Genomic DNA, 27,877 nt, shown 5'->3' on the forward strand with positions numbered 1-27,877 from the left:
TATTTTTCATCTTTTTCTCCTTTTGTAACTGTTTTTTTTAATTTCCTTTATTTTCTTCTTTTTTCACACATTTCCTATAAACTGGATTTCCACAAGCAGATCATTTCACTGAACAAGGAATAATTTTTCACTACATCAGAAAATAAAACCCAAAGCAAAATGCTCCTGTTTTGACCTAAAAGACCCTATTTTGAGTAGGCTATTTCAAATCCAAAGAAATTTCAAGGCTATCATAGAGAACAAAAGCTGTGTTTCAGACACAAAAGTCAGAGCAGGATTTAATTGCCTCCTTATTGAGTAGAACACATAGTACTGTTTCTAAGTATACTCAACCATTACAAATATATGTATCATTTTTCTTAATCTTTAAAAATCAGAATAGATATCAACACAACATGAATTAATTTTAAATGGGCAAAATGTAGTATTTTGCAACCCTTAAAAAACCCCAGGTTTTGTTTCTGGTTTTGTCTGCATGTAAATATTTCCTACAAAATCTTTCACAAAGTTTTATATTATCAATCAATATATAACAAAGAAGAGGTTTCCATCTTAAGTTCAAGGTATGTATTTTATTTTATTTTATACTGGTTAACTGACAAAATTTGTCCCAGGGACCTACAGAGTTTTTAAAGTTACAATGCAATAACTACAACCATTTGTACATCAAAGTTGATTTGTTTCTAGTTCTCTCCCATTTCCAACAATTACATTTTACATATATATAAAAATGTAACTTGAAAACTTAGGAATTAAAAATTTAAAACTTAAGAGAATAAAAACATTTCTTTCTATAAAACAGGGCCACAACTTCTATACCACTGGATGTTCTTTCATAACTCTTGATCCACATGGACATGCATATGTTTCTAAACTGTAGTGATACCATTTTTTTTTCCCCAATAAATTTGTATCTATATAGAAAGGAAATGTATTTCACTGAACTACTGCTTAACTAAAGTTTAGGAAAATGCCTTTGATTTGGATACGAAAATAGGAAAAACTATTCCAAGTGCAGTCAGTGGTAACTGCATTCAAAGTGCTATGCAAACTCCTTCTCTTATTAACAATATATAGTAGCTGTCTTTGTTGGACACAGATATTCTTACACCAGTCAGACAAGGTCAGGAATCTGGAGATGCTTTTTGAAAGCTGAATTTACCTCGGACAAAATACTGTGGGGATTTTTTAAAAAATCAAAATAGCAGCTAAACTCAGTGTCAGACATCATGATGGAGCTGAACAAGTTTCACTTGATCTTTCTATGACAAGACAACAGGCAGTTTAATCATGATACTGAATAGTGATGTAAAGGTATATGAGAAGAACCACATGAACCCTATGGAAACAGAAGTCAAAACACTGCCAAGTGTTATCTGTTTGATCTGATCAGGACTGGGGATCAGTTTGTTCCTATTTTCTCTATCTCTTGAGTGTTTTGTTACTAGAGCTCAGCTGCTTTGCCAAGGTTACACGACAGACGTTGTTGATGACATAAAATATTTCTATTTACAGCACCTTTGTTCTTGGTACTATGGTAATAATGATTTGTTAGGCACACTGAGTGGTCACTGATTCTTTCCTCTGCTGATGTTTTCTGTATTGTAACATTTGGTAAGCACTGTTACTAAAAACACTGACTTCATTTTCTCAGATTCAGGCAGAATTTGAAAGAATTGTTCCAGCCACACCTGCAGCAATTTTTTTTCCCCAGCTGCCCTGTACTTTAGGCTGTACTGTGTTTCCCACTTGTTGGTCAAACATGTGCTGCAGAGAAGAAATAAAGACATGTGGAAGTATCCAAGCCTCTCTTCTGTAAATAAATTAAGGCCACCTAACAAAACAAGGAGCCTGCTAGTTACCAACAAGTAAGCAGCATGGCAGACTTGTTTTTCCAGCTGATGACCAGATGGGAAACCCACAGATGCTGAACCCTCTGTTTAGCCACTTCCCTTGCTGCCAGGTACTGTGCAAAATAAATTCCTCTATACTTGATTTTGTTCTGAAACTCACTGCTTTGAAGAAAAAAACAGGCTTACTCAGCTTTTCTAGGAAAGAATCTTTAACTAGGAACACTGTGCACTGTTGCGATAGAGTCTGCGTAGTGTTGATCACCTGAGTATTTGTCATAAACTGACATGAGCTAAGGTTCTGTGTCTGTTGATTTTTGGCAAGGAAAAAATGCACTACAGTAAAGTCCTGCTGACTTTGATCCACACCATCAACCCTACCTGCAGGAGCTCTTTCTCCACAGAATACTTCACACGAAACGCACACGACTTCCCCACTCAAACTAGCCTTTCCTGGTAAGGCCTCGAGCTAGGATCCTGAATATGGGAGTGGGAGGAAAGAATGTTCTCAATTAGCACACAGCATTTTACTTATTTTAGATTTTCTTTCTCAGATACCAAATAGAAAGTAATCCCAAAAAACAGCACCAATTCATGATGCGAGAGGAATAATTACAATGCAAGCAAACAACTGAAAACAAATCAGTACATTATCCTTTCATCTCCTTCTTAGGCTTAATAATTATCTTTCAGTGAAGAGCTAGAACAAAACCAGAAGCTAGTGTAATAGGAATTAAAAAAAAACAAGTGCATAAACAATATCAGTGCAGCAGCAAAATATACAGTCATTGTTAACATTCCAATTCAACCCATTTCCAACATTTTTGTGCAATAAAAATTGGCCATATGCTGGCCAATGCAACAAGCCTTTTTTTTAATATTAACACAGTCATTCTTCACTGAAGCTATTTCTGCTTGGATTTAAAAAATAATATTAGTTAAATACAACTCTCACAAAAAAAAAAAAAGACTGTATTTTATAAACACAAAATTCTGGTGCAAATAAAGTAAGAAATAAATATCACACCCTTGAAGACAAAAAGAAATTTGAACTGGTTCCTATGGCTGAACTTAGAGGATGTGAGGGTAGGATTTTTGTAACATATTTTTTTAACATTGGCTTAAGTCTCTCATCGTTTCAGAGGTAAAGCCAAGCAGCTGGGAGGAACATTTTTGTTGAGATGTTAAATTTCACTACACTTCAGTTGTGATAGCACAGTTTGAGTACAATCAGAGGAACCATAAAAAGTCTTCTTGATAGGTTGGGCTCTGTGCTTTGTGTTCTTCTTCTCAACCTTCCCTCAGTTGCCAGAGCAGGGGATATGAATCCAGACTTGCCAATGGAGCAACAAGGCAGGATTGTCCACCCACTTGCCGGGAACAACCCCAACCTTTGTTGCATGAGCTTCACTCTGTTTGCATTTTCTCTTACGTTGCATATGAAGATTAGGGATAAGGAGGAGGCTTAGAGAGACAGTTGAGAGGGGCACACTGAGAGCTGGAATGTGGCTGCTCTTCTGGAAGAGCATTAGGACTGAAAATCAAAAAGAAAAGAGAAAAAGTGCTTAAAATACAAGGCAAACTTTTTACAAGTATGTAAATAGTACAGGGCTGGAAATGAACTTTAAAAGGGGGTGAAGCCTCATCTCTAAATCCATATCCTCAGACACACAGTATACATACAGAAAACTCTCAGTGCACAGCAAGTCAATGAGACCTGGATGTGCTTGTGAGGTGGACCAGATATCCCACTTCACAATTCCTGTACACAATTGCTGTTTGCATGCTGGGATGACAAAGACTGTGTGGAGAAAAAAAATGCATCTGTGAAATGGGAGAGCAAACTTGAAGGACAAGATGCAGGTGCCATCTTTACATGAGTATTAAAGATTTTCTATATGCAGCTGATCCACTTTTTGAAATGAAGGACAGTGCCAGGCTGGAAATCAGGTTTCATAGCTCTGTGAAAATGTGATGTCTTACTGAATTTGACCTATTTACTAGTTAATTTGTACAAATACAGTGTAGCCTTCTTCATCAGACCCCTTAACCATTACATATTATGTAATTTACCCTCCTGAAGTGTGGGGATTTCTTATGTTTCTTTTTCTTCAGGGTTTTGTGCTGTTAAAATCCTTTTCATGCTGTCATATATTTCTGTAATTTGACTGTTTTTCATGTACAATTTGTCTGATAACAGCATTCACCTATTAATTCACCTGTCTAGAGTGCATTTATAGCACTCACTGGCACACAGTGAAGAGAGATTTGAACCATCCTTACAGGGGCTGGAGTAGCAACAAAGAAAAGGGGCAGCTAACACAACCACACCCCACTTCTTGGTGCAGAGCTGTAGAAAAACAAGATACCAAAACTAAATGCAAGAAAATTTTGTTTATTAAGAGAAGGAAAAGGAAAAAGAGGAGAAAAATACCAAAACCCCCAGTTCTTTAATGTGTCTGGGAAGAGTTTTTTCCCCTAATGCTTCAAATGTTCTACAGCGTTGAAGTTTTTCCAAGCTCAACACTGTGATGTATGATAAAGCACCATCATTTATGTCTCTGTCTTCAAGAGAATTTGCCTTTTCTATTTTCCTCCTTTAGAAACTGTGCTTTTACATATTATCTCTGCAGCACAGACTATTGGAGTTCTGGCTGAAGGAATGCAATTAGCCTATTGCTGGAAATGAATCAATTTGAAATGCCAGAGGTGTTTGGAAAAATGCTACTGGAAATGCCAGCAGTACTGAAAATGTCTTTAGTTTCCACATACAGCATTTACTTAAGGAAACAAAGAGATGACATTGTGTTTGACTGAAGAAAGAAAGAAGTGTGCACCACCACCATTAATTAACTTGATGGCAATGTCCATATTTTCAAATCAGACAATCTGTGAGGCTTTGGCCACAAATACCCAATTCTACAGGAGCTACAGTCCTTGCACCTCTGGGCTTATTTGAAGATCACAAAATTGCATATTTTAAGTTAGATCCTGTTTCCCAGTAATGCTCCTGAAGATGAGTTTTCTGATTGTAAAATGGGTGGTGAGAGGGCTAGAGAAGCTCAGGATCCCACAAGCTTTGTTTTAGGCTCAGCTGTCTAACAGTTCAGTCCCAAAGTGTGTAGTGTTATGGACTATGACCCCTCAGAAGAAGTAATTCTTTCCATGGCTATATCCATCCTTTCCTTCTGTCATATTCTGCCCCGTGCAGATGCAGATACAGCATCCACAGAGAGATCTTGTTGAGACCTTTACCTGCTCCACACCAATGACTGTGTCAGGAGTGACTGCAGATTGACCCAAAAACTCTGTATTTACTCTCAAACTTATCCACTCATCAAGGGCCAGCTCCTGGCTTCAGCATCTCCTAAGTTTTCAAGATAGGTTTAGGAGAAGCACTAGCTTTAATTCCTTCAGACAGAAAACTGAATTAGAATGTTAACCTCCCATTTGGGGAAGACAAACAAGGAGGTGATTGCACAACTCTGCGAAGACTGACTTACTCTTCTCCCTTGCTGCCTTGTTTCTTTTCAAACAGGACTCCTATAATTGCCAGAGAGGAACAGAAACTCAACACACACATTCCTTGCTCGTTAGCAGAGATGTGTTTGTCTTTTGGGGCTTCCTTTCTAACTTTAAAAATAAGCAACAAAAGATGCTCATGCTCCAAGGGAGAGGACTGGTGATGAGGAAATGGCTGTAGTTGCAACTAGTTATGTACAGCATCAGTGGCCTGAAAGAACCTCCTTGAGACACATAAGATTCTCCTCTACACAAATATAAACAACCATAATAACTTTATGGCATGACCTTCAGTACAAAGCCAGCCATGACTGTAGAAGCCGTACCACAGACTTCCCAGGCTATGCTCAGATTAGTAATTCTAAGCACTGTGCTTGGGGTTATATTAATTTTCTTTTCCTGGTAATTCTGCATTGCTTCTTACTTTGAAATACAAGCACACTTTGTGCACAGAAGAAATAGAAAAATTTGTCTCGCTATCTCCTTTCTAACCAATCATAAATATTAAAGGCACTAGGAAGAGAAAAAAAAATGTCAAGGCTATCAGGCACCTTTATAGCAGCATATATAACCACATCACCTGCAGCTCCAATAGATTCAAATCTTTTTCTAAAACTCTGCTGTTATACCTTCCTCTCTTCAGAAACACAATTCATCCAGTTCATTAATGCAGATTGCTGTAGCAGTACATAAACTAAAAATACATCAGAATCAGCAAGAGACACGTGGCATTCAATGTGCTTTTTATGGCAGTAGAGGTGCTGGTGGCAGCAGGTCCTGGAGCTGAGCTATCAGACACACTGGCAGTCAAAGACAGCAGAGGATGGCAGGGCAGATTAATAACACAAAGCAAGACAGAGACATGGAAGAACTTTAGTTTTTGACTATAAATAGAGAATAAGGAAGAACATTGTTACATTCACCCAATGGGATATGTGTAGTTTTAAAAACATTTGGTTTTTACAGAATTTTCGTGAACATCTCTTTAAATGCTGATATCATTTGGGGATGTATTCATTCAACTGATGAATAAAGTCTGTGCAATTCTTTTTGTTTTTTATTTTTTTCCCTGGCACTCAAAATACTAATCACATATTTCTAAAATTAACTGGAAAATGGTGTGCAAAGCCCTTCAGTGTTTGTAAGTAGCCTGTTCTGGCTTAGAGATGTCATTCCTATGCAACATTGTCTGGCATTGATTGAAACTGTAACAAATCAGCAAAGGAAAATATAAACAGGCCAATTATATTTTCAAAATGCAGAAATTTTGCATGTGTCAAGTTGCATGTTTTATCCTTTTAAAAATTTATTTCCTACTTTATATAAATAAAAGCATTATTTCATATTAAAAGGCAATATTAATTTAATTTGAGGTACTGGGGAGTTGTGGTTTGGTTTTTTTTATTACTAGATAATTTGGGCCTAGAGTTTTGGCCTCTGATAATGAAAATTAGGTTTTCAGTGCATTCAACAGAAACCTGAATACAATCCAAACACGGGCATGCTCTTTTAAATATAATGGCAATATTTTAGTCTTGTCCAATATAGTCCATCAGACAGGTGCTGGGAAGGGGGAACAGCATCCAGTAATTGTCAGGGCAGGCCTGGATTTGGTTGCTTGCCCCATATCCCTAGAACTAGAAACTGAGGTGATGCATGGAAGGCAGAGTGAGACTTTTGTGCACTGTTGCATCAGTTTAATTAAAAAAAAAATCTCTTAAGGAAAGTTCTCACAGATCTCCAATCTGGAGTCTCAATTGGCTTGAAACTGCCTTGCTTACTAGTGAGATTTACCAAAGCCTGTGTACTGTAATCACAATTACTAAAGATGCCAGAGTTATAAAGTCCCCCTTAAAAACCATAGTATAGCTATGAATGAGGGAAAGCTCTCTGTCAATCTACCTGTGCTATGGTCAGGTGTTTTACCTGGTTTGAATACAATTAGACATTGCAGGATGTGGAAAACATCTTGTGTGAAGCACAAGCCTTAACCAGCTCTTGTTTAGTCCTGGGTGAAATGCCACTCAGAGGTCACATTACTGCAAGAATTGTGTTGAAGACTTTAAAAAACAAGCACAGGTCTCTCTTAAAATGGGTGACTTCGGGGACAGTTAGAGGACAAGAAATGGTGGAACAAGCTCCTGGCTTCCTTCTTTGCTGCATTTAGAAAATCCAAACCTCAGTCATTCTAATTGGTCTTTAATGCCCTCAAATTTTATTCCAGATTCCAATTACTTTATTTAAACAACTCAACAATTTATGTCATCATGCTGACTTGCATTAAATCTGTTGTTATGCTTCACTGCTTTACAGAGCTGGGCAGGTGATGTTGCTGAGACAAGCAAGGCAGCAGTGTGAATATATCAAAATCAGTGTTGGTTTGACTTCACCAGACGAGTACAAATGTATTGGTAAAAAACTATAGTCACCTGAAAGTCAATTTTTCAGCTAAGTGTGTAAGATGTGTGCTGTTTGTAAGATGATTGATCTGAAGTTTTTCAAATATTAACCATATTTTAAATTATCAGAACAAGGTAATCTTTGCAGATTTCTGAGAAGATATTTTAAAATTACAGAAGCAATTGCTGGTTCACATTTAGAGAGGGATGGTATTTGAGCATATTCATCACTAGGAGGGTAGCTCTGGAAGGAACAGAATAGCCTTTAATTAAATTAAATAGAGTTAAAATAAGACTTGTTGATATTAACCATCCATGTTTCCAAAGCACCAATTGCTAATCTCAAATTGCTTTAACACCTAAAATACAGCAGCATCATTTTACTGGCATATTAAGGATTTTAAATGTAACTTGTAATTTTTTTCAGTGAGCTGTAAAACTCCAAAGTGCAAATCAGTAAATTATAGTTTCCAGTTAAAATGAGTTTACACCAACTTCTCAGTGATATTTTCATATTGCTCTTACATAGTGCAGAAGATAATAGTACTTCCACTTTGTAGGCAATAAAAGAGAGGCTTTAACTTCAGTTCAGGCAAAGGCCTAAAAACAATGTAAATTATTTCAAATGAGAGCATAGACATAAGTGAATATTAGCACAGAATGTGCCATGAACAGATAAAATTATTGTAATGTCCTTTTGCTTTGCTTAGGTTTGGGGTTGTGCCTTCATTAACGCAGCCATCCCAGAAGCAAGATGTGGCCTTTGCACCCCCTATAAGCAAGGACACCAGGAGTTTACTTTTATAAACAAGATTATAAACTGATTGCCTTGGGTCTGAGTTTCCAAGTCAGGGAGAACTTAGAAGTGTCTGCTAAAATCCCACAAATGCCTTTAAAATCCACCTTACAAAAGAGAAGCCTGCACCTACCCCTGAAATTAAAAGTCCCCCATTTAAGTAAATCTTTTTGGCAACAAAATAAATTCATTACTACTTTAGCATCATTGAGAAACTGCATGAAAATATCAAATGAGGGCTGCAAGATCCAGCTTGGCATTTTTTCCATATTTTTACAGGGAAGCAAGTGCATGAATGCTGTGACTCATGTTGGTACTGTCACTGCAGAAATGACCACTGTTCCTCAAGCTGTTAAAGGTTTGCTGTTAGAGAAAAAGTGAAGAGCTTTTGTCTGAGGTGGAGGAGGAGGAGGGGGGTGGCAGGCATGCATGCAGCTCTGTGCAAAGAGAGGAGAGTTAGTGGAGTTTACCTGACAGTCTGGCAATCTGGCCCCCTGGCTAGTTGTGAGCCGTGTGGCGGTATGGAGGCAGCAGGCTGCTGACAATCTACAAGAAACTGATAAATTAGACATATATACAGAGAGATTACAGAGCAAGGGTTAGTAACAGCACTACACAGGCTAGGCATCTCAGGGAGAGATTTAGTGAGGAATGTGCTCTTGGTGCCTTATCTGACAGAAACACCTTTTTTCTGATAGCAGCGACATTGGCTGTTGCCTTTTTCTCCTTTTCAGAAGAAGCACTGGAAACATTTTTGTTTGTTTTCCCTTAGCACTGACAAATTTTTGTTTAAGCAGACAGCAGTAACAGGCTGTATTGAGGATCTGGGTTTAAACCTTGTACTTCTCATTCTTCTGCTCATCATCTTGTTTTGCTCACATCCAATATGAAAAGTATCATTAAAGCTACTCAAAATTTATCCAAAACTTATATCCATATAAAAAAAATTATGTCATCTCATTACAACATACAAGAAAGAGATGTAAGAAAGTATTTTCGATTCCTGAACAATGCTTGTGAGATTGGGGATTTTTTGTAGAAAAAAGGGAGAAGTTGATACAGTCAGTTTCACTGTTTTCAATTTCCTGTCAAAGAAGTAGCCATATTAATCGCTTGCAAAGCTGTATTATGGTTCTTAATTTATTAAACAACAGTAAATCCAAATAATCCTTTATTGCTATGTTTTCCTGTGACATTCAAAATATGAAGACAGCTTTAGACTGGATAATACTTGTGGGACTTCATGGAAGTAGTTGAACAAAGCAACCCTGCTTTCTAAGTCAGTAGTCTTTACTGAGATTTCCAGATCTCAAGATTTGCTCTTTTTCCCTGCAGCATTCTGGCCTTTCATTCCACTGTCTGTGTGATTCAGATTGTCACACAACAGAGACATCAGGATCTTTTCAAACGTTTGAATCTATGGGTGAAATTCTGACCCTATGAAAAATTACTGGAGATTATTTTTTGTTTCCAGTAGGACTTGCAGACCTATGATCCTTCCTGCCTGCTTCAACCTGATTTTCAACCTGTTTGATGGAACAGGGTTATTCTCCCCTAAACCTGAAAAGCAAGACAAGGGAACTCCACATACTTGGAAAGAATTTGATTTTTTCAATTGGTTGCTACTTAAAGCTCAATGCCAATATTCATTCCTCTTTACAATGCAGATGTGTTTCAAAACCCCCTTCTATTCTTTGCCTCAATCAGTGGAAGAACATGCAAGTAATTTGCTGTCAAGAGTGCTGAGATGACGTGAGGTACTGCAGAGCAACACATCTTCATAGCACACTGAGCGTCATATCCACTGTTATAACATTTCCCTTCCACACCAGCCCACAGGGCCCCTCCCTAGCTCCTGTGAAGATCTGTGCTGACCTCCAGTGGGTAAGAAGCAAGTGTACCCAAATCACTGGTTTCTTCCTGCTCCAGCACAGAGAAGAAGGGCTTGGACCTATTTTCTAGAAAAATAAGTGCAGAGTTTGTGCTGGCACCATTGTGTACAACAGCAGAAATGGAGTAAGAAAGAATACTCTGGCACTCTCATTTACCAGGATTGTCACTATAGTCCTCACTGCATCTTTTAGCAGAGGAGTGCAAGAGTTGGCAATGAAATTTGAGTCATGAATAGAAGGGTCTGTCATTTCAGCACAAAGCTCAATTAAAATAAGAGGTGTCTGAGGAACAGACAGATCAGGCTAACTGCAGACAGAAAATGATGGCAAAAAAAATCTAATTAATGCTTTATTCTAAAACAGTTTGCAGAAGTCCAAAGTAAAGTCATGCCTTACAGGGCATACAAGGTCATCAGTGAGGAAAGATATACAGAATAGCATGCTGTGTGATGAAAAGGTGCAGAAAGGTTTCACTAATACAGAAGAAATTGTTCTGACAGGCTTTTCCAGAGCAACACAAATGCCTGATTTATGATCCTGTTCTAATATCTCAAACATGGTGCAAATATTTTATGATGCATCTTGATCTGCTACATTTGGCAGAATGCTTGAATAGTGAGCCAGGTTCTGGGAGGATTATGCAAGCTGGGTAATAACTATTTCAGTGAGCATACTCCCTTGACTTTGTGTGAAACACTATTCTAGCTGGCATCAGCAAAGCTCTTGCAATCCGGCTCACGTTCACATCAGGACCAGATCTAGTGATCCACATGTCTTAAGATGACTGAATCGTCCTCCCACATCCTCCAGGAGTGAAGTTTCTGAGGATTATGCTAGGAAAGAGCTAAGCAGAATGCATATGGCTTACATAGACACATTTCAAATTCAAAGGAGTTTCTTATCTACTTATGTCCAAGTAGCTGTGCAAGAGCTAACTTTATTCCTTCTATATTTAATCCTTTTAAATATTTTGGAGGATTTATAACACCCTTCTGTAATGTCATGACAATCATAAAATGACTTCTTTCTACTAAGGAATTCCTGCCTGTATTAAGTGAATGTTTGTTTCTTTCTGAAATACTCTGCTGAAGGTTAAAAGTCTCAAAAAAGTCTTTACTAATTCTAATGTCACATCCCATAAAGACAAGGTAAGAAAGACATGTTCATTTTTACTAAAAAAATGTAAAAATAATTTTTTAAATCACATTGAAAGAACCCTGTTACTTGTACTTTTCAAATATCAGGGCCTGTCAGTCAAGGCACAGAGTGAAAGGACAGTCTGTCATTTATGTAGAAGGTACTTGGGGTACAGACACAGATTACACTTTTTGCTGTGTCTTCTGACACTACCACCAAGAAAATCATCAATAAAGTTATTAAATACAGACAATCTTGTTTCCCCATCATCTTCACTTGCTGTTAGGAAATAACCCACTTTGGAGCAGGGGATGAGTTAGCTGATCTCAAGTCCTTTTACAATTCCATGAACCTATAACAAACAAATTCATTTTAGTGCTCATTTCAACCAGAGATGGCAAAGAGGAGCTATTGTACACAGAAATTCACATGCCAGTTTTCACTGAATTCAGCAGGACCTGTGCCTGCAGAGTCTTGGGACATTATCCAACAACACCTATCCCCTGGCTCTATTGGAAATGTGAGCTTTGACTTGTGCTATATGTTAGTCCTGTTTCAATTTTTCAGTTCCTGACATTTTAGCCACTTGTACAAAGATGATGTAAAGGGCTCAGAGATTTCCTCTCTCACAGATTAGCCACTGCTGATTTTCCTTTGGAATCTAATGCCTAGTCCTAATCAGGCTAATCAGCTCCTGATGTAAGAGCATTTAAAAAAAAAAAAAAAACAGGCTCAGAGAAATTACATCTGCTCACATGAGCACTGAATGTGCTGCTATAAATTATCTGCTGAGAGCAAATCTCACCAAAAAGAGAGTATTTTCCTGTGCTTCCCTTTGGCTCAGCCACAAAAACAACACGTTTCCCTGGTGTCACAAGATGTGCTCTGCCCTGCAGTCTGTGAACTGGGTGACTCTAACCAACACAGGTCTGCTTTATTGGGTTATTTGTGTCTGAGATGGGCTTGCCTTCTGTTGACATCAGCAATGTCCTCAGTGAAAAATCTACATGCAAGCATTTCCAGTCCCACCTGCTCAGGACCCAGCACACTGCAATGAACATTTCAGCACATTCTGACTCTCAGTAAATTCCTAATCTCTACAGTGCTCTCAGACAGCAAGACTACTCAGAATCCCAAGATTTTAACTGCATTTTGTTCAGTTAATCAATGAAATTTTTTCCCCTCTTTTATCTGAAAGGGTAAAATTGAGAGCTAAACAGTAAACCAGTCAACAGGTACTGTTACCTATTTTGCATTTCTGATATGAAAACATTGGGAAAAATCTGTTCTTGATAAATGAAAATCTGTCAATAAATGTTTATGACCAAATGTGAGACCGATGCTTTTTCAGTCTGTTAAAACAAACCTTTCCTAGCATCCCACTGATCACTTCAGGCCAACAGAAACTCCTTCTTTCCTAAGTAAAAGTTTTCAGGCTGACTTTGTGTTAGGCTACCCAATGTCAATTAAACTTGCTCCACCAAGTCTGAGGAATTTGATAACATGTCTAGGAAGCTGTTATTGAAAATCTACTTGCAAAGAGAAGCTGTCTCCATTAATAAATTGTTTTCATCCCTGAAATGTCAATTTAATGGGAAAGAATGAAGGGGTAATAGCATGAGTTGAAAGCACTGGGCAAAGAACAGATCAGCAGCCTTGTAGTTGTGCAGATGTAAAAATGTGTCACATCACAGAGCAAGACCTACAAAGACAATAAATCAATCCTCTCTGCTCAAAGGTGAGAAACAAGGAAAATTTCCAAACCAAAAGACAAATGTGAGATGTCAAGAAGAATGGGGCAGAGGGTACTAAGATGCTTGCCCTCCTTGCTGAGATTTCTAGAGATGCTTTCAAGCTGCAATCTGACAGGATGAGAAAAGTCCTCAAACTGTTTATATACAGGAGTGACAAGGACATAAGTTTATACAATTATTTGACAGCTGTTTTCACTTATAATTCATCTTCATTTTTTCTAATGAATGCCAAGAAAACTTTGACCTTCCTCAAGGCCAAGAGGAACTTTGAGGCAATAGTTATCACAAAAAACAGCTGGTGAGAGGACAGCTGTGACTTACCTTCAGAAAAAGCCACAAACAATGGCACAGGTCAAAGATTAGAAGAGAGTCTCCCTTCTCCTGCTTCCAGGGTCAGTTTGAGTCTGTAAATAACACAGTTACCTCTGCCCTACACACAGCCCCAGCAGATCAGTCTGTCAGCTGAAAACACAGCTCCATGTTTCTGCAGGCTGCCCTGGAAGGAGAGGGCTCTGGTGGAGCAGCCACTGGGGCTCCATCTGGAGCCTGGCTGGCCTCACTCACTCCAGCCTGCTCAGAGCAGGACTGACTCAGCTTGTCCTGTGAGCCAAAGGAGCAGGGCAGGAGGACTGGCCATTGTGCAGAGCCATTCTAGCACTCCATGAGGGCCAGCCCCATCCTGGCACTGCTGCACACTGGCAGCCAGCTCAAGTTCACCAGGTGCTGCTTAGCTCCTGCACACTTTCCAGCACCCACATGATGTGTGATTTCCCACTGTCTCAATTCTACCTTGGTTCCATTAAACTCAATAATGGATCACTGCTTGGAGATAGAGAAATGGGTCAACCAAGTGCTTTCTTCATGGTGAAGATAATCTACTATGAAATTCCTGTGTTGAGAGGTGCAAGTACACATCTTAAGCTTGCTGTTCAGGAAACTTAATATCTTAGATTGCTTTTAATTCGAGAAGTTGCAACAACAATTAATTATTCCACTACTTATTTCTTAGTCTTCTTAAAAACTATTTGAAGAATAGGAGATATGAGCAGGCTGAGCTCCCATTAACTACCAATATCTATACATTGCCCTAAGATGCAGTAGGATGCATACAAAATCTTCATCTCCTGTCATCTCCCCATGTCCATCTTCTTTTTCTTGCAAAGCAGGCTCAAGAATGTCCAAACTCCTGACACAGACTCTCCTTCTGCTCCTCCTCTGACCACTTTAGCACAAGGTCAGGCAAAGTTAACCCAACAGAGGACTTGCTGTGAAATACTTTCAAGAGGAAGAGCAGGTGGAAAGTTTAACTGCTATTTTCTTCTGGCATTTAAGGAAATGCTCTCTGTCTTGGTGATTCCCACAGGCAGACTCATGGAGCATCACTAACAACTTCAGGCCCTGCCTGGCACACAGCACAGACAGCCCTGGCTTAGTAGGTCACTGATTCAGGGGCTTTCCAGAACATGTCAGGTTTCTTGGCTATGTCCTAGTGAGTTCTTTCATCTATACAGCAGCTATGCTATATGGAGTGCTTTTACCCTTCATTTCCTTATTCTGCCTGACTTCACCTGTATTTTCTTTTTAGACCTGAATTATCCCAAATCTAGTGAGCTGTTCTCCCATCAGTTCACTTGTTTCAGTGGTAGTGTGCCTGCTAGCTCAAAGCATAGTGATAAAGCCATATCCTAGCCTTGCCTTTTCCTGTAGCTCATATTAAGAATAGCTTTTAAAAAAGAAATAATACCTCATTGTTAATAAAATTAGTGAAATGTATTTTTCTCCAGTTACAGGCTCAGAACATTAAGAGGTTTCTTGTCAGCTCTGTAGCCTTTTTCACACTTTCTATATCACGACGTGCTTATGTTATTTCTCAAATGGTTTCTGTGAATGCTTTAAATAATTCCTCATTAAATCTACTGAGAAGCTAAATAATGGGTTAGTAAAACAGCAGAAATGGAAATGGCATAAGCTGAAAAATATATCTTCAGTTCCTTTCTTTCACATACAGTTCATAAAAAGCACATTTAGAAAGGTCTGATGATTCATGAAACACTTACTAAAAGACACACATTTTAAACATTTCAAAAGAGAAAAGGAAAGGTCTTAAAATTACATAAATCATCACATTTCAATCTTGTTGTTTACCATGGAAACATAGGGATACATCTCAGGTCACAAAATCATCCAGAGCAAAAATACTTGCACTAGTATATGGATAAAGAAGGGCCTCATTCAAAGTTCGAAGTCAGTGGGAACAGTAACTTTAGTAGGCTTTGGAAAAAATAACATAAGATAAGACAAGATAACCTTATAAGATTTTAAGGTTCTTATACCCCTAAAAAATGCAGACAGGGAGATACTTACAATCAAGGACACTAGTCTAGTTTAAAGAATTGCTGTGAGCTTCCTCCAAACACCACAACATCCCAAGGAGCTGCTCTATTAGAGAGCTAAAATGTCAGCATGTCTAATTTAAATAGAGACTCACTTCCCTTTTGCCTAATTTATGAGGCAAAAGGCACAATATTGAATATTCCTGTGTATTTGATGGCAAAAATCAGCAAGTCATGAAACCACTTCAAACCTTGTCATAAAAGAAGATAGAGACAGATGACTTTTGTCACCAACATTGTAAGGATATTTCAATCTCTATTTTAGTTAATTGGTAGGACTGGATTCCAAAGCCTAAAATTTTCAGAGAAAGCAAAAAAATATCTGGTAAATGCCTTAAAGATTTGATGTGTCATCTGTGTATTTGTTTAGCTAGACAAAAAAACCAAACAGAAGTCTAAATAAGACTTCACTGGAGAACTTCAACAAATGATGCTAATGGAAACCATTCCGTACAGCAATGATGTCATAGCTTAGAGAGAGAGAGAAATGTCAATAACCTGTCAATGAAAATATACAGCAGTAAGGCATGGATTTCACTGCAGTCTTTTTTTATTATTATTATTTAATGTCTTATCAAACAAATTAGGGCTCCTATGAAAAACAGATTTCATTTCAGGATTGCTTTCTTTATAAAGTGAAAAAACATAAATTAAAAAAAACCTAAGCTTGTAGAACTGCAGTGAATTCATGCCATAATAGCTAAATCATATTGAAGTAGCTAAATTATATTGATCAGCATGAAATGTATGGGTTTGGTCTCATCAGTGGCAACTGGAAAGCTAAATGCAAGAGAGAAAAAGCACAGAGTGAAAAGGTCCTGTTCACAGTGGCACCAAGAGGTAAAAGTACATTTAGCCAGCTGAATTCTTCATCAGTTACAGCCAACCAATGTCCTTGGCAAGGACACTGTTCCTCAAATTCAAAATGGCCTCCACAGGGACAACACACCATGCTTGAAGTGGCATAAAAATGCACTGCTCATTAAGCTGAGCTAAATGAGCATATCTGATGCAGGACATGGCCCTGAGAGCAGGAAGATATATACATGGATCTGTATATATGCACTGACACTGCTCATCAAACAATGAACACACACAGACACAAATATGGCATGTTTACAGAACCCACAGAAAATAGGACAATGCAGAACAAAAAAAGAGAACATAGATAATAAGTAAGAAATGATTGAATTATCCCTTTTGTGAGGAGCATCATATTCAGGTTTAAAAAAAAATCCCTTACACGTGACTTTTTAAAAAACCTATTTAAAAAAACAGATAAAATCCATTTTTCATGAAGAGCAGAGACAGATTAAACCAATATTGCATGAGTCTCACAACAGTCAGTGGCCTGTCTGATTGCACAAGCTCAGAGACATCTTGCAGGTACAGGATCATCATCAACACAAGCACATACCCAGTAGATAAAAATACAACAAACTTTCTTAGGAGAATCGTCCATGGACCTCTAATGAAGCAAAGGGCAATTTGTACTCAGACTAAATTTGTGTTATCAGAATAAAGCTGTGGGTTTGTTAAAAAAATAATGGGTCTGAAGAACTTCCATGCTTTGGATTGCTTGGATGAAGGAAATCAAACTTTCCTGAGAGAACAATTCAGAATAGACCAGCCTGACCAGGTAAGTATTATATGGCTGCATATTTAATATAATAGTAGTGGCTTCATTAACCACCTGTTCTGCTTTTCAAGAATAAACTCTTTCATTTAATGTACAGAAAAACCCACATTCTTAAAAGATTTGTATAAAATTATCTGACTTAAAATCAGCACAGAAAGGAGTATCTAGATCCTAATGATGTTGATTCTTTAATCTAGATCCTAATTCATGTTGAATTTTATAGACTCTTCATCAGTCTATAAAATTCATTCTCAAAAGAGAAGTAAGGAATATTTAAAACTCCTCCTGTGTGACCGGAGCAATCACAAAAATCTACAAAGCACCCCCCTGGCAAAATTCATTTCTGAGCTGACAGTGTTCCTCAAAGGACTTCCTCCACAACCATTTATAAAAGAAGCTGTGCTTTCTGTGTTCAGATTTCTGACAGTCCTGCTGTTTCAAAATTGAGACATGCAATAAAAAGCAAAGTTGAGATATCGGAGCAATGCCTACAGCAGCAAGGCTTAGAATTCTGTGAGGCACTTTCATTGGTACTTCAGCTCAAAAGCAAAGCTGAAACTGTTTTTGGTAAAATATTCCTAAGCAAACAAAAAATGTACACAGCTAAAGACCTTGACTGTAAACCCTTTTTATCACTCAAGGAAAGCAGATACAAACCTGCTATCAAAAATGTATTTCTCTGACCTTTACACAGGCACACCTCTCCAGACAGCCTCCTCTCTGCAGAGAGATGTCAGCCTGAAAATCTCTGCCCATTTTCCCAACCCCTGCATCCAGCAGGGGAGGGAAAGGGAGCTTCTACTCACAACACACCTTTTGAAGAGGATTTCCCATATCTTCACATTACTTAAACAAGATGAAGCAAGAAGCAGAGGCAAAACCAACAATCTTGCCCAACGTGCCAAGTTCCACTTTTAGGTTATTTAAAGAAAAATACAGAAGGAACATGAACTTCTTACACAAAGAATAATCTTTTATAGAATATTTTGGAAATCACACCTAAAACACTGCACTTTAAAAGAGCAGCTCAAAATCCAGAAAGAACAAATATCTTAAAATAGCATGAGAGTGTATTCCTCATCCCTTGAGCCAAGAGGGGTTACTCAATGCCTCACGTGGCCAATCAATAGCCCTTAATTTCCTATAACACTAAGTACCACCCTACTCAGAAGACCCTCTGCTCCTTGTTGTGTTAAATTGTGTTTGTGCTCCATCAAACAGATCAATGCATTCCCAGGTTTCTTACCTATTCTTCACATTTTAAACCACTCTCAGTGTAAAGGCAAGTAGCAAAGACAACTCTTAAGCAATTTCCCTTGAGCTCCAACGTAAAGATTTCATTACAAGACTTCCTAGGGCCTCAACATTTGGGTCATTAAGATTTTTTATTTTCATTTTCCTTGTTAGATTTAAAAAATACTTTCCACCTACAGATGCTGTAACTTAGTTCTTGGTGACACTCTAGGAATTGCCATTGGGATAGAGTTTTTACAAATGAAGTTAAATTTCATGGTAAGAATGCAAACCAAGAAACAAGAGCTAGTTATTTGTATTATATTGTGATTCATATTTGATTTGCTGTGAGTACAGAGCTATGTCAGAAATTAATCTTAGATTATTATTTCAGTAAGAGTAACTATTATATACTCTTAATTATGTATGGTAGGTGGTGAGCTCAGTGCCTGAGCAGTTGCTATACTATTATGTGGCATTCTTTGTTGCTGTCTTTATCTTCCACATCAGTCTCTTCTTGTGGGAATTAAATGCCAGGCTGTAAATCACTCTTGAAAGACAGCTGAAAAGCAAGCGTGCTTTCAGGTTTAATGTGCTTTCAGAAATGAGTGACCCTATAAAACCACGTAATTTTGCAAAGTTGTTCTTTTCTGGGTTTTTTTAAGGGGTTTTTAGAAGAGGCATTTTATGAAATGGTTTGTAACAAGGAAGAATAATTAATCTAAACCTACAAAAATACAAAATTTTGACCATAGCAAACTACCATAGTTCTGTTGAAATCCATGTGTCTATCCTGGCTTGAGTCTAACAAATATCTGAAACCTCAGCTGGGCTTGGAATTTGAGGGAACTGTGTAACAATTAAGGCTGCTACATTCCTTTTTCTATTGTGATTAAATAGATATGACCATACAGATTTCTCTAAAAGGAAGGATTGCTCATTATGATCTCATTAACTGTATTCCTTCAAAATATGAAATACTTTACTTTTTATAGTGTTTTCCTGTGTGGGATTTTAAATACTCAGCATAAACAACAGGGGAAAGAAGCATCCACCACATTTTGTTTGGAGAGTGCTCCAACAAAGGAGATTCTCAGGTGGTTTGTTGTTGACCCTGAGTAGGAACTGCAGCCATTGGTAACTGTCCTTCTCAAAACCTGTTGGGAAACCTTTTACTTCAGGTACATCTTCTACATAAGGATCTTATTTATTTTCAAGCTAAAATAGCAGAACTTTATATTCAGCTTTTGGAACTGCCATTCCAAAGTATCTGACAGAGAAAAGAGTGCTGTCGAGGCAGATACTACAGGAGATCTTTTTAGTCTTGTTCTTTCCTTGAAGAGGAAAGAACCTTGAGAAAACCATATTTTGTATTTGGGACTGTGGTATATTAAGAGGCACCTAGTGACTTCATTTTCTAGGAGTTTGAACACAACTGCAAAGGAAATGTCATTTTTCAGTGTTACACACTGCCAAACCTAGCACCAGGTTTTCTATATGCCTTCACTTTTTAATGTAGTTAGGAAAACAAATACAAAGACATCCAAAGGTGGGTTGGAATTGTGCTGGGCACATACTGGCTGTTATCAGAAGAACAAAGACTTGAAAGAGTAAAAATACATGTCAGCAGAACAGAAGCAAAGAAGAAACAAACAACAAAGTTAAATGCATGCCATTACCTCAGAGAAACAGAATATGATACTTTGGAAAAGCACTGAGTGGTATTTTTAGCCCTGTGGGCAGTTAAAAGCCATTAGTTCAATTAGAAAGCCCAGATCAAGTCGTGCTGTTTCAGCTTTGTGTCAGAGGTACCTGTATGCTGATCTAAAGCCGAAAGCATTCAAGTGGAAATGGAGCAGGACATGACAATCTCTTGCTTAAGAGGTCTTCAATTCAGCTGGTCTTCCTCTGAAGAAGGCTGCCAAAAGCAGTCCAGCTTTCCCTCTCCAGGTATCCAGCAGCAGTCTAAGCAAAGGCAGCCTCTTGTGCCAAGCACCAAATCCAGAAGAAGGAGCAAGAGAAACAAAGGCACAGCTTGCTACTGCACGGGGCTCATGGGGCAGAGGAGCAGAGGAACCTGTCCTGTTTGTCCTGCCACCAACTTCAGGTATTTTGGCTCTTGGTCTCCATCTCCAACCAAACACATTGCCAGTTAAAGCTTCCCAGTCCTCATATCCCTGGAAGCTCATGAAAGGACAGGGAAGCTCTCACATCACACAGGTGAAAAATTCTTGTGAAGGAAATAATTCACAAATTTAAAAGAACAAAACACGTTTCTGTTTAATGTAGGTTTGATTATTTCTCACTCTGCTCCTGGGGACTCAGCCTCAAGCCAAGCTACACTTTGCTCCACAGTGTCTGAGTTTGTACGCTACTTTTTTGCACCCTCTCTGATGAAGCAGCAGGTGTGGGTTGCTACACTTTTTGCTGCCTTGCTTGACTGCAAAAATCGTCTGAGAACAGAAGCTCTTTGTGAGACAAGGCTTTTAAGCATTCTCAATAAAAGCAGCAGAATAACATTCTTCATGTTCCTTACTTTCAGAAAACAGATAATTAGACAGATGGCGAAAAAATCCTACTTGGTGCATCATTCCTTTCATCTGTTAACAACAGTAAGAAATCTTCCAGAAACTGGTAAAAACAATAATGAATAATTCCCTGCTTAATCCTGAACTTGGTACTAACCTTGTCCTGCCAACACTGGAATCTGAATGCTCAGAAAAATCTCAGGTTTGGACCTGTCAGTTTCACAGGCTGAGACTACGGCATGTGATGATATAAAATTCTGACAAATGCATTCAGAAAGCTGAGATTGTTGCAGATTCATAAGGACAACTGTAACATCAATCAGTGACCCTGTCTCAAGACTCTTACACTTTAAATATGTAGAGATGTACCTAAAGTGACAGGTAATACTCCAGACAAACAATTTTCTGGACAATTCTACCATTCAGGCTGCTTCATCCTTTGGTCTCTGTTACTGGACAAAAAGCCTGTGTCAGCGTTTCTCAGTCTGTTGTCCATGCATCTGTGATGCTCCATGAGATATCAGATGCTTCTTTCCCCCCACTCCCACGTTTTTCTCCTCAGGAGAAAAAACTCAGCTCTTTGATTTATTTACTGCAACACACCGTAGGAGAATGTCTTGTTTAGACTCTCTGCAGTTTTACACTTGTCCTCTGAGTGGGTGTTACTTGCATGGCAGTACTCAAAGGCAGCTCTGACACTGATGGCACTAGGTGAGAAATATAACCTACTACAGGGTACTGCTCAGCTTCCCAGAATAAACATTTACTCGAGCAGAAACTATTTTTATGGGTTTAAGCTTTCATATTTTCTACTTATGCTTTTTGTGTATAACACATTATAAAACAAAGAATTAACAAAATTACCACCAGACAAGACTGTGCCCAGTTAAAGGCTAAAGGTCCTGCTTAGGTGCAGAAGATTAAAAAATTATTAGCTGTTCTTTCAGGAGAAGAAAGCTATCACACCTTTGAAATGTCATCCCAGTTTGCATTTTCTTTCTATGCCTCATTTGAAGCAGATGCTACATTTTGGCAGGAAATTAAGAGCAAAACCTTCCTGCACAGATTAATTTCATGACTCAATTTGTATAAAATAAGCCTTCTGTGAGTTGAACACCATCCTTTGGAAAAACCTGACTGGATGCTCCAGGGTGAGAAGAGGGGTGCTGTGGAGGCTCCTGCACGCCGCCAGCCGCTCCCTCGCTGGCCCTCACACATCTGACTCCTCTATTCCGTGGGATTTGCGTCTTCCAGGGGGACTACCGATGCCACCACCAGGCTAAGCTCCACCCAGGCACAGGGGTGCAGCCTCTGTGGATGCCAGTGGCACTGCACCCACCATACCACAGCAGGACTTTCCACACTGCATCTGAAACCAGTTTGGGCCGCTGCCGGCAGAATGTCATCTCCTGCCACCCGTGACACAGGAGGAGACATTTTGCTTTTCAAGAAAGTGCCCAAATTAAATTGCATCTGCAGTGCTGGGAGGGTCCCCTGCTCTGCTAACCACTCAGCACCACATGCACCCAAGGAAAAAATGTTTACCTGGTATGGCCACGGTTAACCTTTTTTCCTTGCTGAGACGGTGCCCATGGATGAATTCACTCATGGAAGGGGGGCCCCTCAGAAGATATGATTCTGTGGAGGCGGGATGAGGGGGGGCTCTTAATAATTTCTGGAGGTAGGTCCCTGAAGTCCTGGGATGGCTCTGATCACAAAGGGAAGGTGAGAATAGTCTTGCAGGAGATCCAAGAAAAATACATATGGAAACAAAAGAGTTTTACTTTAATTACCTTTCAAAGCCTCACGAATGACAATATCATCTTAAGTTGCTTAACAGGTAAAAATCAACTATAGTTGACGCCACATGTCATTTCCAGAGCAGGACACCCTGCCTGCATTGGAAATCCTCCTTCACCTCAGGGAAGGAGGACATGAGGTTGGGTTGTATCTCAGCATCCTCAAGTCAGCTTATACAAGATTCCCTGATTGTTCTCTTGGTTTTGCATTGTGATTAGAGCATACAAGAAAAGGGGATGATCATCTAGGACTTTTCTACAGAGTCCTCTTCATCTTCAAAACCATGGAGATGCCCACACCTAGAGAGTTTTGGCAAGGTCAGGCACAAGACATGAGCTCACTGCTTGAACAGCAAAATATTTGCATTAGGTTATGAATGGCAGCCATCTCTTTGAAAAGGTTTCTTGCTCCAATGTAGAAAAATTGATCTGAGTGAACACATCCATATTCTTTTAACACTGATAAAGAACAAGTGAGCACCAGAGCTTAACAAAGAAATTCATCTTCTTTCATGTTAAGCACTAAAATGCTCATAGAGCACAATCCTTCTTTTATTTCAGATGCTCATTACGGAAAACCATAGGGAAAACTTAAAGAAAACTTGTTAAAGAAAATACATTCACACTTAATATTAAAGACATACAAAATGCACCGAGACACTGACAGAATAGAATTCAAAACACTGCATTCAGAAGGAGGAAATAACAGTGAGTAGGTGGATCAGAACCACATGTTGCCAGGCTTTGAATTTCATACTCATATCCTCCCCGCCTCCTTCTCCCCAGTCAAAGGACGGAAAGAAAAAAATAAAAGTAAAAAAAGGAATCATTATGTTTATAATTCAGTGAACGACTTTAATGCAAGTCTGGCTACTGCACTGTACTGTAAAGATCACTGCATGCATACCTTTTCCTCTGAGTGCCACTGCTGACCAGTAAGTTTGGTTGCTGTGGGCCCTGACTATGCAGGAGGAAAGTGTCTATGCTTGGCACGGTGGCTGATGCCTCCTCACTTACTTTAGGGCTGCCGATCTTGCTCTTTCCCAGCTTGCCTTTGCTGCGGCGCGACTGCTCGTGGTCGAACTCTAAATCCTCCAGTCGCTGGGTCAGGGCAAGCTTTTGCTGGATAGCCATGCGCAGCAGAGAGTTCAGGGTCTTCTTCTCATCCTCCGCAGCCGCCAGCTGCCTCTGCATCTCATCCAGCTGTGTGACGTACTCATCACACCTGCAGAGACACAGGGCAGACATCTGGGGAAGCGGCCCAAGAACCAGCTCTACCAGTGAGCACGTTCCCAGACTTCTGTTACAGAGCCAGACTCAGATCTCAGCTTTTGCTGCCCCCAATCCTGGCAGCAGGCAGCCTGAATTCTTCTGTTGCTCTCCGAATCAAGGATCTGAACATCAACACTTCCCATTCAGCAATGCAACCTGTGCCTATATTCACATAGCCTATGACAGTGTAAGATGTTTCTGATGCAGATAAAAAGCATTTGGAGGGAAGGTATGGGATTATTTCCAGTTCAGACCACAAATAACAATTTTGGGTGCTGCTTCTACCAGTAAGTAACTGGATAATAATGCTACCAATTAGAAAATACTATTTTTCACAGGCAGTAATACCCACTTTAAGAGAGTATTACAAAAAAGACTGCAAGTAGTTTGAACACTTGACACATCAGATTTTGTGAAATGGGAAACCTTCTGTTATTTACCCTTGTTAACCACTTATTACCATGACTGACATTAGTTACCATTGATTAAAAGGATACTATTAGGAAATCCCACACCTGGAAGATATTTCACATTTACTGTTGAATCTCTTGGAGGTGTGTTCATCGCTACTCCTTTTTAATCCTCAGCCTTTTTTACCCGCATGAAAAATAATCTTTTCATTTGCTTTAGATCTCTGAGAACTAAAACCACCCTTCTCATGATTTTGTTCGATTTAAGACCAAGGTCAATTTATTTTTGCTTTTAGCAAAACTTCCCAAAGTTAACAGGAAAAGCAAGGCATTTCAAAATTGTCTTAAAACACTTTGTGAAGTGAAATAGCTTCACTTTGACAGCAATAGACCATCTAATCAGTAAGAACCAAGAGCAATAAAAATAAATGTATCCCAGCAGTGAGATGCTTCACAGACAGCAGCACTGCCTGACCATCAGACATTTGTGGAAACACCCAAGGATTTTTCATGTTGAATGATGCAGCTTTCACCAGATCTCCTTCCCACAAGATCTGGGGGAATCTAAGTAGCTTTGCTGTGTAATTGCAATTGTGTAATGGATGAGGATGTAATTTTATCAGTATCACTTACAGAAAGCAAGCACAGAAAACTATTTTAGTCTTCCTTATCAAAATGTGTGATGCAATAAACCCTTGAATTTTTGTGAACTGAACTGAGGGATAAAAGTAATTTCTTTGAAACTTTAATCTTCCCCTTGGGAAACAGAAACAAAGTATACTTGAAAATGTGTACTTAGTTATTCTTCACACACAAATACTTATATATACATATATATATATATATATATATATATATAGCACTATCCTTTTGAACAATTCAGGCACTGCAAGCAAAATTACTGTGTCAGATACAGCTTCATCTACAGTTTCAGTATTATCTTTCTTCTACAGGACCTTAGTAAGCATGATTGTTGCTACCCAAGCCTTGAGGAAAAGAGGTACTTATGAAATGCCAGTTGGCTGAAAGCCAATTTGCACACCTATTTCTGCTCCAAGCTGTGAGACATATGTTGATGCTTAAGTCAGTTTCCCTGACAGAGACATGAAATCAGCATTCTGAATATTATACTAATTCCTATTTCAAATTAATTTACTTTTATGTCTATGTTACCAGAGTTTTAAAGCCTCATTCTTGTAACCAGATGGGGCTTGTATCCTTGTCCTTAATTCTCTCCTGACTTCTTCTTTGTCCAGGAGACCTTATTTGTTCCCAAATATGTTTCCTGTTGAAAATTTTTAGATGTAACAACTGCAGCAACACCTGTGGCACACTGCCACTAGAGGAATGAATTGCCTTGAATTGCCTTCCATTAATATGCCAATACATCAGTTTTGGGTTTGGGAAAAGACTGATTTTTCTCAGGCATTAGAAGGTGGTTTTGGTATTTGCACATCTGATTTGTAAAACATCCCAATGGAACAGTTAAGAAATATGTGCCATGAAGGTGGATATTACTAATGCAGTCTTAGATGAACATGTTATAAACTACATCAAGCTCTCTTGAGAAATCTGCATATACTAGATTCTATTAGCTGGTCTCATACTTGAGACAACACCAATCTCATGAATATATTTTCCAGCTGTTCTGATTAATTACATGTCCTCATGTCCCTCCTAGAAGTGTCCCGATAAGAGCAAGCCCGCCTTTTTTTTTTTTTTTTTGAGAATGTTTAAAAGAAAGGTTAAACCTAAATCATGCAAGTAAAGGCCTCAATTAACTTTACAAACTGCTGAATTAACAGCTTCAGATCTCCTGGAATTTTGCAGCAGAGAAGGTTATTCTGTGTAGTGGGAGGTAACGACTGCCTGCAGCCATAGCATTTCACTTCACTGAGATAGTCCCAGCCACGTGCAAGTGTGGGATAAAAGGAGAAGTGTTTCCAATTAAAAAATAAAAAAGCATTGCACACATCTATATTGCCCTTCACCCACACATTTGATAAACATTCATCAAGTCTCACAGATGGAAGAAAAAGGTTAAGGATCTCCTAAGAGAAAAAGGCAAAGAGCTCCTAGGGAAGATGACTTCTGGCACGGCAGAGACCATTGCAGGGCGCCAGGATACTCCAGGGCTCTGGATGGGTGTTTCAGGAGGGTTCAAACAGTGACAGCAAAAGTTAGGTTATGTCCTCCTGAGCCAGAACTCTTCCCCAGTTTCCCTCTTGCCCCAGGACAGGTTGTAAGCTGCAAGTGACTGTTAAATAAACAGCACTGTTTTCTTGCTGTCTGCTGGTGGACTTAGAACAAAAGTCAAGGTTTCACCTATTTTTCATTTCTCTCATCTCAGAAAGGAAGCAGACAGACACATAAGCCCACTTATTTCTTATGAACTGATCCAAGAAGCTTATATAGGATTTTAAGGGATTTCTGGTTCCATCTATCTCTCTTGTCTAGGAACATAAACCAAATACCAAATCAGGCTTATGTGTAATTTAGGTAACATAAATCATAGCAGAGCTTGAGCTAAAACCCAGTGACACTGACAGTGACAGGTCCCTGCTCTAACTAGATAATCATAATTCTCTTCTGTTCAAAAATGTTTTCTCAGCTCCAAGATCTGTTCAATCTTCCTACTCAGTCTCTTCAGCACACATTTTTCTTTTAAAATTACCATAAGAAAATATTTTGATGGATAAAGAATAAAATCCATGCATGCAGTGTCAGGACTGTGACAATATTTCCTGCTCTCTCCTGTTACACATCTCTATTTAGGCTGGGAAAGCAAGCAGGGTTTGCTTCCTGAATAGCTTGAGGATCCTGTTTAAAAGTAGTTCCTTCTCTCCTTCAGCTCAGGACTTCCTCTCTCAGTACAACACCTACTTTACATTGGAAAACTAATGTTTTAAATAATTATTTATTGTTACTCTGGATGAGTGTTGCTCACTGCTTCACAAACACACACCACTCTTACCTTGGGTCAGCAACTCAGGGTGAGAGTGAGGGGAAACAACAGGAGGGGCAGGAAAGGCTTCTTTGGGAATTCCTCATTTTCTCTAGGAATACCAGAAGCAGCCCATGACAAAATAAGCAGGTTAAAGGCTGCACATGGCACTGGCATCTAACAGAAACTTCAGCTTTGTTTTGCCAACCTCTTGAATCTCACAAAAGAGGTTTTATATGCTGTAGCTTTCTTTTTCTAAGAGAGGTGTTCCAGGAAATAGTCTTGACAGGTCATAAAGCATATAAATCT

General features: G+C 38.9%; 1 protein-coding gene across 5 annotated transcripts in view; it reads right to left on the reverse strand.

The window, feature by feature from the left end:
* Positions 1-468: 468 nt before the first annotated feature.
* Positions 469-27,877, reverse strand: part of BICD1 (BICD cargo adaptor 1) — a 166,510-nt gene continuing 139,101 nt past the window's right edge. Inside the window, exons 7-10 of one of the 5 annotated variants that reach the window (XM_084206519.1) lie at positions 23,850-24,167; positions 22,689-22,879; positions 9,038-9,113; positions 3,158-3,384 (exon numbers count right to left, since the gene is read on the reverse strand). In XM_084206519.1, the coding sequence (XP_084062645.1) occupies positions 3,297-3,384; positions 9,038-9,113; positions 22,689-22,879; positions 23,850-24,167 (673 nt within the window). In that variant the 3' untranslated portion in view covers positions 3,158-3,296. Of the gene's footprint in view, positions 3,385-9,037; positions 9,114-22,688; positions 22,880-23,612; positions 24,168-27,877 lie in introns of those variants that run through there. The other 4 variants (XM_084206518.1, XM_084206516.1, XM_084206517.1 and 1 more) reach the window with 4 other exon arrangements.

The sequence above is a fragment of the Fringilla coelebs genome, assembly GCF_963513975.1.
Source record: "Fringilla coelebs genome assembly, chromosome: 5".
Classification (NCBI taxonomy): domain Eukaryota; kingdom Metazoa; phylum Chordata; class Aves; order Passeriformes; family Fringillidae; genus Fringilla; species Fringilla coelebs.